The sequence below is a fragment of the Ambystoma mexicanum genome, chromosome 1p, assembly GCF_040938575.1.
Source record: "Ambystoma mexicanum isolate Mex_15411 chromosome 1p, UKY_AmexF1_1, whole genome shotgun sequence".
Classification (NCBI taxonomy): Eukaryota; Metazoa; Chordata; class Amphibia; order Caudata; family Ambystomatidae; genus Ambystoma; species Ambystoma mexicanum.
This window is the reverse complement of record NC_090921.1, coordinates 595,149,288-595,164,696: the sequence shown is the minus strand read 5'-3', so window position 1 is coordinate 595,164,696 and position 15,409 is coordinate 595,149,288. Positions and strand designations below refer to the sequence as shown.

The 15,409-nt window shown below is 42.7% G+C and overlaps 1 protein-coding gene across 4 annotated transcripts in view; it reads right to left on the bottom strand.

Annotated features, from left to right (window-relative positions):
- Positions 1-15,409, bottom strand: part of LOC138576293 (zinc finger protein 414-like) — a 659,544-nt gene that overhangs the window by 84,765 nt on the left and 559,370 nt on the right. For 2 of the 4 annotated variants that reach the window (XM_069649544.1, XM_069649547.1), the window contains exon 6: positions 9,850-10,002. The exons of 1 other annotated variant lie outside the window; for it this stretch is intronic. In XM_069649544.1, the coding sequence (XP_069505645.1) occupies positions 9,850-10,002 (153 nt within the window). Of the gene's footprint in view, positions 1-5,067; positions 5,122-9,849; positions 10,003-15,409 lie in introns of all 4 variants that reach the window. One more of the 4 variants, XM_069649545.1, reaches the window with a different exon arrangement.

Below are 15,409 nucleotides of genomic sequence, written 5' to 3'. Positions count from 1 at the left end.
AGTACGTATCTTCCTAAATTATAGGCACCACAACAGAAGGATTATAATGGTTTTGCATTTGCAAGATGTTTAATTTGCATGTGAAACTTAAAGGCACTTCGTTCTGGCAGTAAACGGTATTATAAACACAAACATTTTTCCAGGAAAGAGAACTGTGGCACAGGAGATAACATGATTGACCCAGGATTACACGTTGTGATAAAAAAGGAAGCAGGATTTCAAATTCAAGTTTCCTTCTTTCACAGGCACCATCTTCAATATTTACACATCTCTTTAGGAATGGTGAGATGCTATCTCTTTTTGAATCATGCTTAATATTAGTGAAGTTACCTTTCCAATAGAGATCTTGTTTGATTATGGTCAATTTAAATTCTCCACAGCAATTCTGAGTGATAATCATGATAAGGATCCCACAGGGATGGTGTGCAATTATTATAATGGTATGGTCCCCACACAGATGGTGTGTGATAAATAATTTTATTAAAGACACACAAAAGCCACACAGAGGTCAACAAAAGATGGGAACTGAAACATTTCAGTCTAATATTAAACTCCCCAAAGGTTGTCCTCTTTTCTCATCTCCTATTCCCCACCTAAAATACATACCTCTCCTTCGCCTACTGCTTTACACTACACAAATATATCCACCTCACAATATCACATGAACCAGATGGAGGCATGCCAAAGCTCTCACCTCCATCTATTTCACTCATCCCCTAATCCAGTGGCTAATTCAGCATACTAGAACTCTCATTTCATAGAATTTGGGCTCTCACCTCCCATATAAATGAGAAATCCAAGCCACTTTCACAAACCACACAGAACCATACCGGCATTGGGCACTGAGGTATGTCCGGCCACCACTTATCAGCTCTGCTGGCTTTGGCGATGACTCCCCATCTAACCCATTAAGACCCCAACACTGGTTTTCCTCTAGTAGAACCACATGCAATAAAAAACCCAAAATGTCAGAGCTTCTCTATACAAGACATCATTTAATTTAATAGGTAGTTTGTGATAATGATTTGAAGTCCTTAAAGAGATGGCGTTTGAATATAATGATGTTAAAATCCTCACAAATATGGTGGTTGATAATGATTTCAATGGCCCCACACAGACAGTGTATGTATATTCAGATGTTTAAGTCCCCACAAAGATGGTGTATGATGATATTAACATTGACGTCCTTTACAGAGATGGCATATGATAACAGTGATGATTATGTCCCCATGAAGATGGCATGTGGGTATAATGATTTTAAGTTTGTTACAGAGATGTGTTATAATGGTGATGATTACAGAGATAGTGTGTGCCAAAAAGGAGGTTGAAGAACCAACAGAGATGATGTTTGATAATGCTAATGATTAAGTCCCCACAAAGACAGTGTGCGATTAAAAATAGGTTGAAGACCCCACAGAGATGGTGTTTGAATATACTGATTTTAAAGTCTCCACAGAGATGTGTGATTATTATGATGTTAAAGTCCCCATGGAGATGGTGCGTGATAATGGTGATGATTAAATCCCCATAGAGATGGTGTGTTATTACACAAACACACGCGTGCACACACGTTTTTCCTACCATGTGGGGTCTATGTGTGGGAACCTGCCTTGTGGGGACTATCCTTTCCCAATGTTTTTAAAACATAATAGCAAAAATATTTTCTGAAAAAATGTATAATAATTCGGGATCCAGCCTCAAATTTGAAAATATGCCTATTTTTAATAACAAGTACGGTAGGTACCATCTTGCGGGGACTTGAACATGTTACCATCCTTGTGGGTACTTATTTCATTATTCATATTTGGAATTAAATGCATTCATATGCAAATGCCTAGATATTTGTTTCACATTACTCTTTGTACATTATACAATTCTACTTGTATACATGAGTACCTGCCCGCATCAGAGGGATGCACAAGAGATGGATAGTGATGGTATTGTATTTCCCATTAGGTATTCACTTCAAGGCCTTTCATTCTGTCATTAAGCCCTTTTATTAACATACCAAAATGTCTCTGCAAAGAGAACTGGGGAACAGAAAGATAATGCAACTGAGCCAGGATCAAAAGTTAATTTCCCTACGGGGCGGGCGCATGATTATTGTAAATGAAAAGTCCCCACAAAGAGTGTGCGTTCATACTATTTTTGAAGTACCCATAGGGTTGGTGTGTGTTCATAAAGATGCTAAATCCTCATAGAGAGGGTGTGTGATAATGTAAATGTCCCTCACAGGGATAGTCTGTGATAATAATGATGAAGATGGTGTGTGATTATGATGATAAAGAATCCACAGAGATGTTGTATGGTAATATCAATGCTGAAGCCCCCACAGAGATGGCTTGTGATTATCAGGCTATTTAAGTCCCCATACAGATGGTGTATTATGCTTGAGTCCCAATAGAGATGTTATGTCATGATACAGATGTTTAGGTATACACACACACACACACACACACCTACCTATATGTGCATTTACCAATGCACACACAATTCTCCCACTTACTACTGTTCACACATCTGTCATGCACTTACAATGGTTACTACATACTTGCAGCATAGAACACAAATGTCACCTCTTAAACACCTGTATTTCTATATACATGGGCCCAAGAGACTCCAGCAATGATAGCTGCAAAGCAGGAGAACAGGATGCACACACATTCTGGGTTGCAGGGGGGAAGGAGGCCAAGTGAAAGCCACAGAGTTAGCTACTGACACATCCCAACTTGACTTAAAACTGCAGAATTTCGTTGTGCTATATTTGTTGGGAAAAAAACAATCAATGGCAGCATTAAAAACATAATTACTCTCTGAATTGCCATTTAGTCACATATTGCACAATCTGCAATGACAACGTTAAACAAATGTTTGTTTTCCGCTGGTATTTTTGACTTTACTCACGACAGCAGTCACCACTATAGGCCATCAATAGGCATTATGGATATTAACATCCTCCTCAACTGAGAAGAGAAGAAAATGAGCAGCATGTGTGGTTGAATGCAGAGAGCTGTTTACTTGCTCAGTTTGAATACAGAAACTTAAGAGGAAATTGAGGGCAGGTCAATTTACAAACCCCAAAGACCATTCCTGTGTCCTTCTCACTGATTATTGGATATATGGTAATAGGCAGGGCATTTGGTGGCCGGCCTATGCATTTCAATGGCCAGAGGAGCTGCTTTCGACGCTTGTGGTTTACCCTGGTCTTTGGGACAGCAGTTGATTAAAGAAAACCATGTGAGCCCTCTTACCATGCTTCCTCTACTCAGGAAAGTGAGGGGGATACGCTCTTGTCTAGACCACTGACTATGCAAAGTAGGGGGGATAAGTCACTTCATAATTTCTGGCTCCTACGATCATATCTCAATATAATTGAGACAGTCAGGAAGGAAATAGATGAACTTAAAACAGTGGGACTTTTGATACAGATGAGATTTATTCTGTATTCAAATCAAATTCTGAATAGTGGGATACCGTACTGGTTGATGTATTCGCAAACACCCTTCAGCTGAACCGAGTCCTTAAAGTTTTGTCAGTAATGCTGTACTTCGAAGGTTTCTTAGCTGTAGGTTCTGAAATATTAGTGCCTTTTTAAAATGACATACAAACCACCTGCTGCTCTAATGAGGCTGCATGCATATGATACTTTTCAGAGAATGTGAAGATGGCTTCCGGAGGCCGAGCTTAATGCCTTTTGCACCCTGCTGAATACAACAAAAGTATGCCAAACCACAGGAAATATTCAAAGCATGTGAATGAATGCACAGGGAATGTAAGGTTGCAGGTAAAGAACCATCCTCCGCCACAACAAACCTCATTTATCTCTCAAAACGAGTTGTGTTAAATTAACTGGTACAATCCAGGGTTCTAAGAACTAACAAATGACCACCCTTGCACGATCAAACAGAGTTCTTATTTGGTTACATCTTTTCATCTGCGATTGCCGAGACCAGCTCACCTGTACATTTTTAGGATAGATAACAGACTGATGCAACATAATGGCAAATATGTTGTTTATCTATGGTCATTTTAAAAGGCCTAGCACATAGATGCTACACTATTCTGTCTAATCCAAGTAGACCAGCATGAACGCAGCTGGCACCATTATTCCTATGTCAAACAGGAGTGTCCTTATTACACCCCTAAACATATTCTGCCCACTACTTCACAAAATTCTCTCTTCAAGCTATTCATTTATACTGAGTTTATAGAACAAATAACCATTCATAATCTCTATTCTCAAACAGTGCAGCCGTCATTTTCCTAGACCACTCCTATCAGCACCCCATTGCACCATTAACTCATATGAAGCAATTAATTTTCTTAAAGACAAACGACGTTCATACAAAGCTTTCGCCGGACCGGATAATAACAGACTACCAGCTCATTTTGTGTGTTGTTAAAAAAGGGTCCTCGCCGCTGTCCTTCTAAGTATGCCTTCAAGAGTGCCTCGTGTCAGCTACCAAGGTCTCCATTGCCAGAATTTGCCACCCAATAGAACGCAACTGAAGCACTGGGGAAAGACCATTAGCACGACAGGGATGCAAACACCACTTTCCCTGCTGGAAACAAATGTGCCATCGAGTGACATCTAGCGGACCAATTGGATATTTTTAGCACCCCAATTAACGCCTCGACTGGGTCGTTGGTGGAGGGGTAGGGCTCATCCCTTGATGAACGTGTGGCTGCTGTTGACAGCGCCACTGGTGACGGAGTCTACAACAAACAGTGAACAATAACGAAATGCATGGACAAAACATTTTCAGGAATGCGCAAAACACACACAGACACACACCACCCTCTCTATAGGAACAAAATGGGAGACAAAAATTAACCATTAACCTCTAATTGTCTTCCATTGACGACATTGAAAAACGTTTGTACATAATATAGCGCTTTGCAATGGGATTTATTATTGGCATACGTTTTGCAATCAACTCATGATACTTGAATTGTAATTTATATCCAAAATGAGGTAGAATGCACTGAGCCAGAGTTCATCTGGCATGTACTTTTTTATTGAGACAACACCACTTGAACGGTAAAGCAGCCAGTGTTGTCACCCACTTTGTCAGCATGGTTTAAAGCACCGTCTTTCAGCGACGTCACCTGCTTATAGCCCTATTCATAAAAGATAAGGGAATGAGATATAGTTAATGCTTACTTTCGGCAAACATTACGGAAGACATAAAATAAAAGGAGAGCATGTGTAACCCTCAATTTCATATAAAATAAGTATTAAAGATGCATAAACCAAAAATACACATTCAATTAAACATTCTGAAGATATTTCCGGAAAAAAAGGAGCAGACATTACTACCCCCCGCCATAGGGAAACCTCAACTATAAAAAGTAATCCTGATTCATGTTTAGGAGTTCCTTAGAGCGAAGAATAACAGTAGTAGTAGAAGGGGTCCCCTTTTTCAGAAGTCAAAATTTAGATAGGTGTCCATGCTCCCTGCTTTCGGTCTTAGTCCCTCCCCCATTTGATGTGCTTTGATATCAATTTAATATAAATTTGATATAACAATGGTATCAAAAATGTTTGATATTGATTTTATAACCAATATATATTGGATATAAAGTGTTTTCTAATTTATATCAGTTTTGATATAAAGTAAATATACATTTTATATAAAATCTATATAAAGATGGGAGCAGCGCTCAATGATGTTGCTTGGTCAGCGCCGAGAGCGAAGTGAGCTCTGAAGACGGGGACTGTGAATCTAGGGCTTTCCAGAGTGACGCGTTGATGACATCACAGAGGGGTTCCGCCCCGGGGTGATAGGAAGCGGATATCCATGTTATATCAAACTGATAAATCCCCCAAAGTTTTTGATAGCAATTTTGATTAAACCCCAATCATTTTTATATAAACTTCATAGGAAGCGGGAAATGATATCTAACAAACACATATTGTCATATGCACATTTTATATTAACAATAATATAAAAAAATTACTTTGATAGAAAAAAGTATATACAAAATAATATTTTATTTAAAAAAGTATATACACAATATTCAAAATCATTTTATATAGGGATTTATATAAAAATGTATATTGTTTTGATATAAAATATTCATTTACATTGTTTATATAAACGGCCCCAAAAATGTTGATATAAAAAATGTTTATGTTTTGATATAAAAACTTATACCAATCTTATATGAATTGGCTTTGATACAGAGTGTAAATAATGAAAAGCAGTTTACTTTAAAGTGTGCTTTCCAGAGCCCGTACCAAAGTCAAACTATTGTTTCTGAGCGGTCTACAGCATCTCGTGCACGTCTTTACATGTGTCCATCTGCCACGCTGTGACCCACCAAAGAGCTGTGAAGCAACACTGCTGGGGGTTTTAGACCTACGACAAGGACTGTGGAATCCCAGGAATGTGCTGACACACAGAGCAGAATTCTATCTACATCAGCAGAAAGCACAGGGATCTTTTTATTTAGCTCGCCGGAATTCAGCCGGAATTCAGGATGTTTTGTACCAGCTGTATAAACAAACCACCTATGAAAAAACACAGACGTTTATCAACTAAAACCAACGGTATTTACCAAGGCTATTTTTAACTTATGACCGAAGGACAGCACAGCAAGCATCTGCAGGCCGAACTTAATTTTAGATGTTGGTATAAGGATAGAGGAAGCTAATTATTCACAATCTACGAATCCATTCACTTATTCTTGCAGAGTATGCAGGAAATAGGATGCTGTGCTTCTGTTGATAGAACAATGGCTGCTGGACAGAGGCCGGTTAGCCAGCCGGTGACAGTGAATGATGCAGCCGGAGAGCCTTCTTGAGATGTAAGCCTTGGACAAGGCCTTCCCATGATTCACAGGTCCAAAGTTCAAACAAAATTGAGAAGTTTTCAAAAACTCTTCTTGCGTGACACGTATAACTTCAAGGCATGAGCAACATCCAGCGAATGGCAAGGCCCGCTCTGCCGCGACGAAGGGTTCTGAAAGATAACAGGCAACACCAAAGGCTTGTTGATGGGTCACAGAGTCGGCGATGGTGTTCTTGACACCTGCCAGGTGGAAGGGGACGAGGAACATCCCTGTCCGATGGCCCAATGCAACAAACCCTGAGCTTCCTTGGAGAGCGCTGGGGATCGAGTGCCCCCTTGCTTCCTGATGTAGAACATGGTGGTGGTGTTGTCCGTGATCCTCACCCCCTTCCTCTCAGAGACGGTAGGAAAAACTTGAGGGCCCAGAACACTGCCAGTAGCTCCACTGCCAGGATGTTGATGTGCAGAGCCTTCTCCTCCGGTAGCCACAGACCTCTGGTGTGTAGTCGTCCGGTGTGAGCCAACCCAACCTTCCAGAGAGGCATCCGTGGTGACCGTGTCCTGGTAAGGCCGGATTTGAAATCCCGTCCCCTGAGCGATGTCGGAGCATACCCCCCCCCACCACTATATCGACTGCTGGAACTCCGCATTAAGGGAGCATTAGCCGCCTTGATCGTGGATTCCCCCATGCAGAGGACTCTCTTCCACATTGCATCCATCGTCTTCCCCTCGGTGTCCGGGGGGACTGATTATGCAGTGGCCGGGTTGGCTGAACATTTTCTTGCGGCAGCCAACACTACAGAGTCCGGCGATGGTTGTGTCCTCAAGCACTTGGGTGAAGAGTCCGGCACCCTGTATTTCTTCTCAAACCTGTCTCGTTTGGGCGGAGCCGTGCTTGGGTTTTTCATGAGGGCCAAAGCCCTCCTTCCAAATGTCATCCAAAAAGGGCACCAACATGATAGTCTTCCTCTTCGACTCTCGTCGCTGGTATAGGAAACCCTCCTTTTTACGGTGGCATTGGGTGGCGCTTCCTCCTCTTATGTGGAGGCTGGACAGGGGCCTGCGGTACAACAGGTGCTGGTGTTGGAGGCAGCCTCTGCTGGATCTCTGTCACCAGGGTGTGGAGAGTTGACAGGATGTCCATGGATATGTCCCTCAGCTGTGGAGGGAATGATGGAGTGCTAGGCCCTGCGCAACCGACCTCCTCGTGGACTGTATGGATGAGCGTATGGTCGTAGTCGTCCATGGAGTAGATGTCCATTGGATGATCGTATGGGACCTTGCTTTGGCCCCCCCCCATTTCCCTCCTGAGGGCTGTGTACAGGGATGTGAACCGGTGCTCCTCCCCCTTTTCCCTGTGTCGCGCCTTGGAGGCAGGGATACTCTCTGCAATGTAGGGACCACCCTCGTCGGGTCGGTACCACCTGCCGTAGCGGTCACTGCGGAGCATGTCGACAAAGCGGTCGACAGTCTCTTAGGCTGCACAGGCCTTCTCTTGTGGTCCGGGTGCAGGCAGTACAGACACTTCTGTTGTTTGTCCTCCACAAAGATGTTCCTTAGCCTGCATTGGGTGCCGGGCCTGAAAGGATCCTTCCCTTTTTCTCCTCTGTCATGTGGGAGGGCGCGGAGTTGGCCAAAGTTGGCTTTCCAGAAACTTCGACAAACAACCGCCCTTGAGGGACGCGCAACTTCACTGACAACGGATCCCTGTTGCCGGCCGATGAACATTCAAGCACAAGGTCTCTGATGAAACAAAAATAGAACTTTCTTGCCAAAACATTTGGAAAAAAGTACGAAATAGCTCAGAGAGCAACTCAAGGACTCCCAATACTGAAGCGTGCAGTAGAAATCTGGAGATGGCTGCCAGAGGTGGGGCTTAGGGAGAGGACGTGATTGGATGGGGGCAGTGTGACCCAGAGGACACTGATTGGTTTAGAGGAGAAATACAGTTTTAAAGTGGAAGTGAAACCTTTTTCTTTTACCGAGGATTCCCAGCCTCAAGACAGGGAATATTCATGAGCATGTGAATCCATGCCAGACCCCATGCTGAAGGAATATCCGCTTCCACACCTCGTGGCGGAACCCCTCTGTGACGTCACTCTACAAAACCCTAGATTCACAGTCCTTGTCTCTGCGCTCGACAGAGAAATATCGTTGAGTGCTGCTCCCATCTTTATATAGATTTTATATAAAATGTATATTCACTTTATTTCAAAACTGATAAATTAGAAAACACTTTATAACCAATATATATTGGATATAAAATTGATATGAAATGCATATTAAGTTGATATCAAAGCACATAAAAAGGGGGAGAGATTAAGACCAGAAGCCGGGGGCGTTACCACCTGTCACAATTTTGACTTGTGAAAAAGGGGGGCCCCTTATACTACTAACAGTTTTTCATTGAATGCAAAAAAAAGACCAGGTCTATTCTCATTAATGCATCCACAAAGAACCCCTCTAAATACCATTAATAAACTAAGGCAAATAAATGTGTCTTGCCATTGCATGGCTTCTCCTCTACCTCAGTGACAACCTGGGTAGAAGACACAATGTAGCACTATCAAGGGCAGGCTTGGTGAGGAAGATCCTCTTTTACAATGTTCTCCTCAATCCAGGCACTTCTAAGATTGTATAAGGATGTGCCCTCTATGGGAGCGTGTAACTACTCAGGGGTCTATAGTTTACCATTCAAGTCTCCCTTGAAATTTTAGAATTAATTTTGACTCGTTGTAAATTAGATTTTTTATGGGTAAAAATGTTTTCATTTCACAGACATCTATATTTTTAGGCGAAACAGGATATGTGGTGAGAAAAAGATTTTAGCAAATGTTCAATGCAACACTTGTATTTGGGAGTCCAAATAACGTCTGCTGGGTTAATACTCTGACTAATTTTAGAAACCAAACCAAGATTTCTAACTAGTACATATTAAAATAGCTTACAATATCTACTCATGCATGCAATATGTGGACAAGTGGGGGCTACAAAGAAAGGTTCAGGTGAGAACTGGGGACAAATCTTCCCCCTCTGAGAATTCAGTGCAACACACCCATTTCACTCTGCAGTCTGCTTGCTTGGTCCTTTTTGTGGTCTTTTACATGATGAGTCATCTCGTCCCGCAAGGTTGTGGAAAACGGACACTGCATGCAGCTGTACCGGCCTCTTGTATGCTCCCATACTATACGGCTGTTTGTGGAGGAGCCTGCATGGGTTTTCAAGAAACCAACACAGTCATTTACTGATCAGGAAAACTGATTCTAATATTCCTACTAAACGGGGATGCATGTTTGAATGAAGGCGAAGGATTCCCACTCCTTATTTGGTATGATGGTGGAATGAGTAGTTGAGACAAGATAACAGATCCATTATTTCTTATTGGCTCACATGGCTGCATGATTGGTAAGGATAATGAATTCCAAAAATCTTACTGCCTATATAGTGAAAGTTTGTTGTGGCCTCATGAAAGGATGAATGCCTCCATTCTGTCTAAGTGAGCAGCATTGGTTAATAGTCAGCAGACATATTGGATTTCATTATTCCTTCCAGCTACAAAGAATGCAATGCATAATTGTCTCAGGACTGTGTGCTATTTTCCAAAATTACTGTGAAAGCAGAATGCATGGTTGGCTTAGAGCAATTAGTTCCATTATTTCAATGTATTACAATAGAACTATTGGGAAGTGAAGTTTACTAGAATTACATTATTCTCTTTATCTTGCATATGCATGTAAACATTAAATGCTTTTAAAGTTCCTTTCTGCATGGGATCAAAATGAAAAGGCAAGCTGATACAATGTCTAATACCTGTATAAACTGCTGGTGCACAGATTTCCTTAAACCTCAATTACCATACAGAAGGATTGTATAAAAAACATGTTGCGTGGTAGTTTTAGTGAGGAAAAGGTGGGACCAGACAGCTCGCAAATAAGGGAAGCTCCCATCTCTTCTCTGGATTTCTTTTAATCAAAATACCAAAATGTGCTTTGCAACAATCACTATAACTCAACCATGGGCCACTCTGAGAAGGATCATAATTTGCCTTTGCATCGACAAGTCTCTGCACTTTAAGACCAACATAGTGGTGATGTGCGCAATACAGAAGAGTAATAACATTGTATCACTCTATGGTTTGAAAGATATAGCACAGATGACATCATCGAGATGGCCACCAATGAAGTACATACAATCTTCAATAATTCTCATTTATGAAAAGAACTTAATGTCTACCGTCTCATTTCAAAAATACATTCAGGCCTCAAAAAGTAAAGCTAACATTTACTCAGAGGTAAAAAGGATAGATATTTATAGTACACATATGCAATTACAGTACCAGTGTTACACTTTCAGTTCTTCTTTTACCAGCAGCAGTACTTTAGCATATACCAACATTCTGTCTTCAAGCTAATCTTTTTTGTAGAGTTTTATAGAACAAATCAGAATTAATTAGCTATATTGCCAAAGACTTCATGTGTTTTTTTCCTAGAATCTCTCAGACATCAGGGATGGCAGGATACCCAAGTAGTATCACAAATATAATTGCAACTTCAAAGAAGCAGCAGACATGGACGAAACGGACTGGAAATTCATTTTCATATGATGGACATGCATTTGTAAACATTGCACACAAGGCAGTTTTAGTGAGAGCATTTCAAAAGATGCTCAGTCGATTCTCTTTGTATTAGATTGCTTGATGAGTTTTAAACAATGACAACTTGAAGTACAGAAAATTCAACTATTTTGAATGTTGATAAAACAGAATCTGCGAGCAGAAGGGATGATGCAGTTGTTACAGACTCGCAAAATGAACCTTCGTTTCAACCTTGACTGTTTTTAATGAAACACTGCAAGAAGTGCCAAAGCAAATAACTTGCATATGGGTTCTGCCAATGATAGCAGCTCCCCAACAGATCGTTCAATTCAGTGGGCTTTCTTGACATATCTGGAAGATTTAACAAAACATTTGTGGCGGATTCAAAATGTCTTGCGACATTAGATTTGGGTCTCTAGCGTCCTGTGTAGCAACTAACAATGTCTCAACAGCGACTTTGTGAACGATTGGTCTTACAACCTGTTTACTTGCACATATGTATGGCATTACTTTGTGCTATTTGCTTATTTATTGATGGATCCGGAATTCCTGAAATGTGGGATGTCTGGTACAATGAGAGCACTCTACAACAACAAAAATCACAGGCAAACCAACTCAACATGCGAAACGAGCACACAAATGCACCGTTGTTGTACGGTATCCCTGCTACCTGGAAGGGTTCTTCAACAGGAATACATGTGCAGAAATTCTTAATAAAGGTAGAAGAATTACAAACCAAATGTGTCAAGAGATGCGATATTCAAAACATACTAGCAATCAGGGGAAAATGCAATATATCTGAAAAAACAAAGCAGTTTGGCAATGTTCAAGGACATCCTTGCAAATCACATGGCAATGGCAGACCTTGGAAATTAATATCTTCAGAAATAAAAAGATAATAAAGATTTAATCAACTTTGTTTATTTTTGAACACACTTCATTTGCATTTTTGTAAATAAAACAGACAAGAACAGGTCCAACTGTCCGACACCCCCCCGCCATCCTCTGTTCGCATTTCTCGACCGATTTCCCGAAGATCTCTTGTTGTTTATCATCTCCTTTTCACCTTTCATCTTCCCTCATTGCATGTGATTAACCAGCATTGTGTATCAGTATTCCCCAGAGGATCGCTCCCAAACCTTCCATAGCCTTGTTCTTCCTTCCCTTTTCCATTTCCTCTCACCTCCCCCATGTTCCATACCCAATGGTGGTTTCAATTCGTTGGGTACAACCAGATCATTTAGCAACTGGCCCCAGTCTGCCGTTATCCGGTCCCCCTCTGTGTCAGCCTCACCCCCACAATCTCCAGGTCCGCTACTCCCCACCTATGGGCATCTGCTTGCCACAGCGTTATTGATGGTCCCCGTGGATGTTTCCACGCAATGGCCATGCAGCATTTAGCTAATATTAGTAAGAATCTCACCATCTTGTTCCGTGATTTATGCCTCTTTCCCCCTGAAAGGATCCCCCATATGCATATCCTCTGGTTACATTCAAGTTTTGTCCCCAATAACCCATGCACCCCTTTGATCACCTTGTCCCAATAATTCGCTATGATGCAACACCCCCACTCCCATATCATATGCCAGATTCCTGCTGGATCTCTTCCGCACCTTGGGCACTCATCAGTAAGGGGCCTCTTCATTGCTTGCAATCTAGTTGAGGTCACATATGTCCTATGCATGAAGTTAAATTGGACCAGTTGGAATCTGGTATTCCGTGACACCTTCTGGACGTGTTCCCATATTTGTATCCATTCCTTCTCCGATATCTGGTATCCCACATCCGCCTCCCATTCCCCTCCTTTATCCTCAAGTTCTCCTCTAGGTTCCTCCTCCTGTAGGGCCTTGTAGACATGTGAGAACTTCCCCATTCATCCCCCCAGTTTGCTCCAGCAGTACCTGCAGTAGTGGACTTGTCTCCGGCTCCTTTGGAATTTCATCCCATATTTCCGCTAGTCTTTTAATTATTGCCCCATATGCCAGGAATAATCCCCTTTGGTAATTCAAACTTCACGCACCACTCCGAGACCGTCAGCAGCTTCCCTCCCTCAAACAAGTCTCCCACCACCTCGCATCCCTTCTCCTGGAGCCTCTGTATCCCTGCCATCCCAATCACTTGCCTCAACTTCCGGTCTACCCCCCCCAGGGTAGGTTCCGCCGTAAAGCCCCCCGGGTCCCTTCTTCCGAACATATTTTCTCCATGTCTCTTTGACTGCCTCAAACACAATTGTAGTCCCCTTATTTCCCATTGGGTTCCATAACAGTTCAACCCCTTTTCTATATGGTGTTAAACCCCACCACCAACCCCTTCAGAGCTCCCCCCTCCCCGGCTGTCCCCACTCCAAGACCATTTGCAATTGAGCTGCTACAAAATATTTCTCATAGTTTGGTAGGTCCAGTCCACCTACCGCCCTTGGCCTCCGTAATGTTGCCAAGGACGCCCTCCTCCTCCTCGTGTTCCACAATAACCCCCCCAACCCTCCTATCCAGCATCTTTTTTTGTTTAAAACACTAACATTTTTAAACATAACAAAAAGGACACTAGAATCGCCTTCAAATCTATCTCGAAACAATATAAAACCGCCATCACCAATGCCAAAGCCACATCGTACAATACTAGGATAGCTAATGCTAAATCTGGAAGTAGAGAAATATTTGCCATATTCAAAGAAATTGAGGCACCCACCTCTCCCCCCTCACCGATCGTGAAGGACGAAGCCTGGTGCAACTCCATTCAGTCCGCCATGATAAACAAACTGCAAACACTACAAGCCAAAATCCTCACACACCAACAAGAGCTCACCAAATTGATCTCCAGCAGTCAAGGCGACCACACGCCAGTAGCTAAGCCCAACCTCTCCCTTGTGTTCGACTTCAAGGCATGAGTGAAAAAGAGGTCACTTCACTTCTACAATCCATCAAACCTTCCAATTGCAAGGGCGATGCTTGCCCCGCAAAAGTCATCAAGGACTGTGCCCCCTTCCCTATACCCCATAATCGCGGCATTCATCAATGCCTCATTCCGCTCTGGCAACGTCCCAGTGGGACTAAAGGAAGCCTGGGTTCGTCCGCTCCTAAAAAAGCCTTCCCTTGACCCCTCCATCCCAGGGAACTACAGGCCCATCACCACCGACCCCCTTCCTATTAAAAATTCTGGATAAAGCAGCCGACCTGCAAATTCAGAAATTCCTAGAAGACAACCACCTCCTAGGACTTAGGCAATCAGGATTCAGACCACGTCATGGGACCGAAACGGCTCTGCTTGACCTCAAAAACCAAATTGACGATCTCAGAGACGCAGGCAAACCTGTGCTCCTTCTGTTGTTGGACCCATCAGCGGCCTTTGATCTGGTCGACCACAAAACCCTCTGCCAGCACCTTTCGTCAGTAGCCAACCTCTCTGACAAGGCTTGCAAATGGATTGACTCATTTCTAAAGGACAGAGCAATGAAAGTCTTCTCTGACTCATCAAGCGCTGACCCCAGCACCATCAAATGCGGGGTACCGCAAGGCCCTTGTACGGCCCCCACCCTCTACAACCTCTTCACAAGGCCACTGTTCAAAATCCTGGTCTCCCTGGGCATCTCATACACAAACTATGCAGATGACACCCAGGTACTCATCCCCCTCTCGGGTGATAACCAGTCCGACCAGAACACCCTGAACTCCATATACACAACAATCCAATCCTGGATGGCAGAAAACTGGCTATGTCTCAACAGTGAGAAAACCAAACTCCTGCTAGTTGGTTCCCCGTCCACCTTGAGCAAATTGGACAGTCAATACTCCGCCTTTTCCATTGGCAACATCCCCATCACCGTGTCACCCTCCATAAAATCACTAGGTCTCTACCTGGAACACGACTTGACCATGGACAGGCAGGTCAACACCCTAGCCTCCTTTTCTGCCTATCACTCAAAACTCATGAACTCAGTTAGACCCTTCCTGTCCCAGCAAAACTGCCTCACTATCGCCAGGGCCATAATTGGTTCCAGGCTTGATTACTGTAACGCACTGCT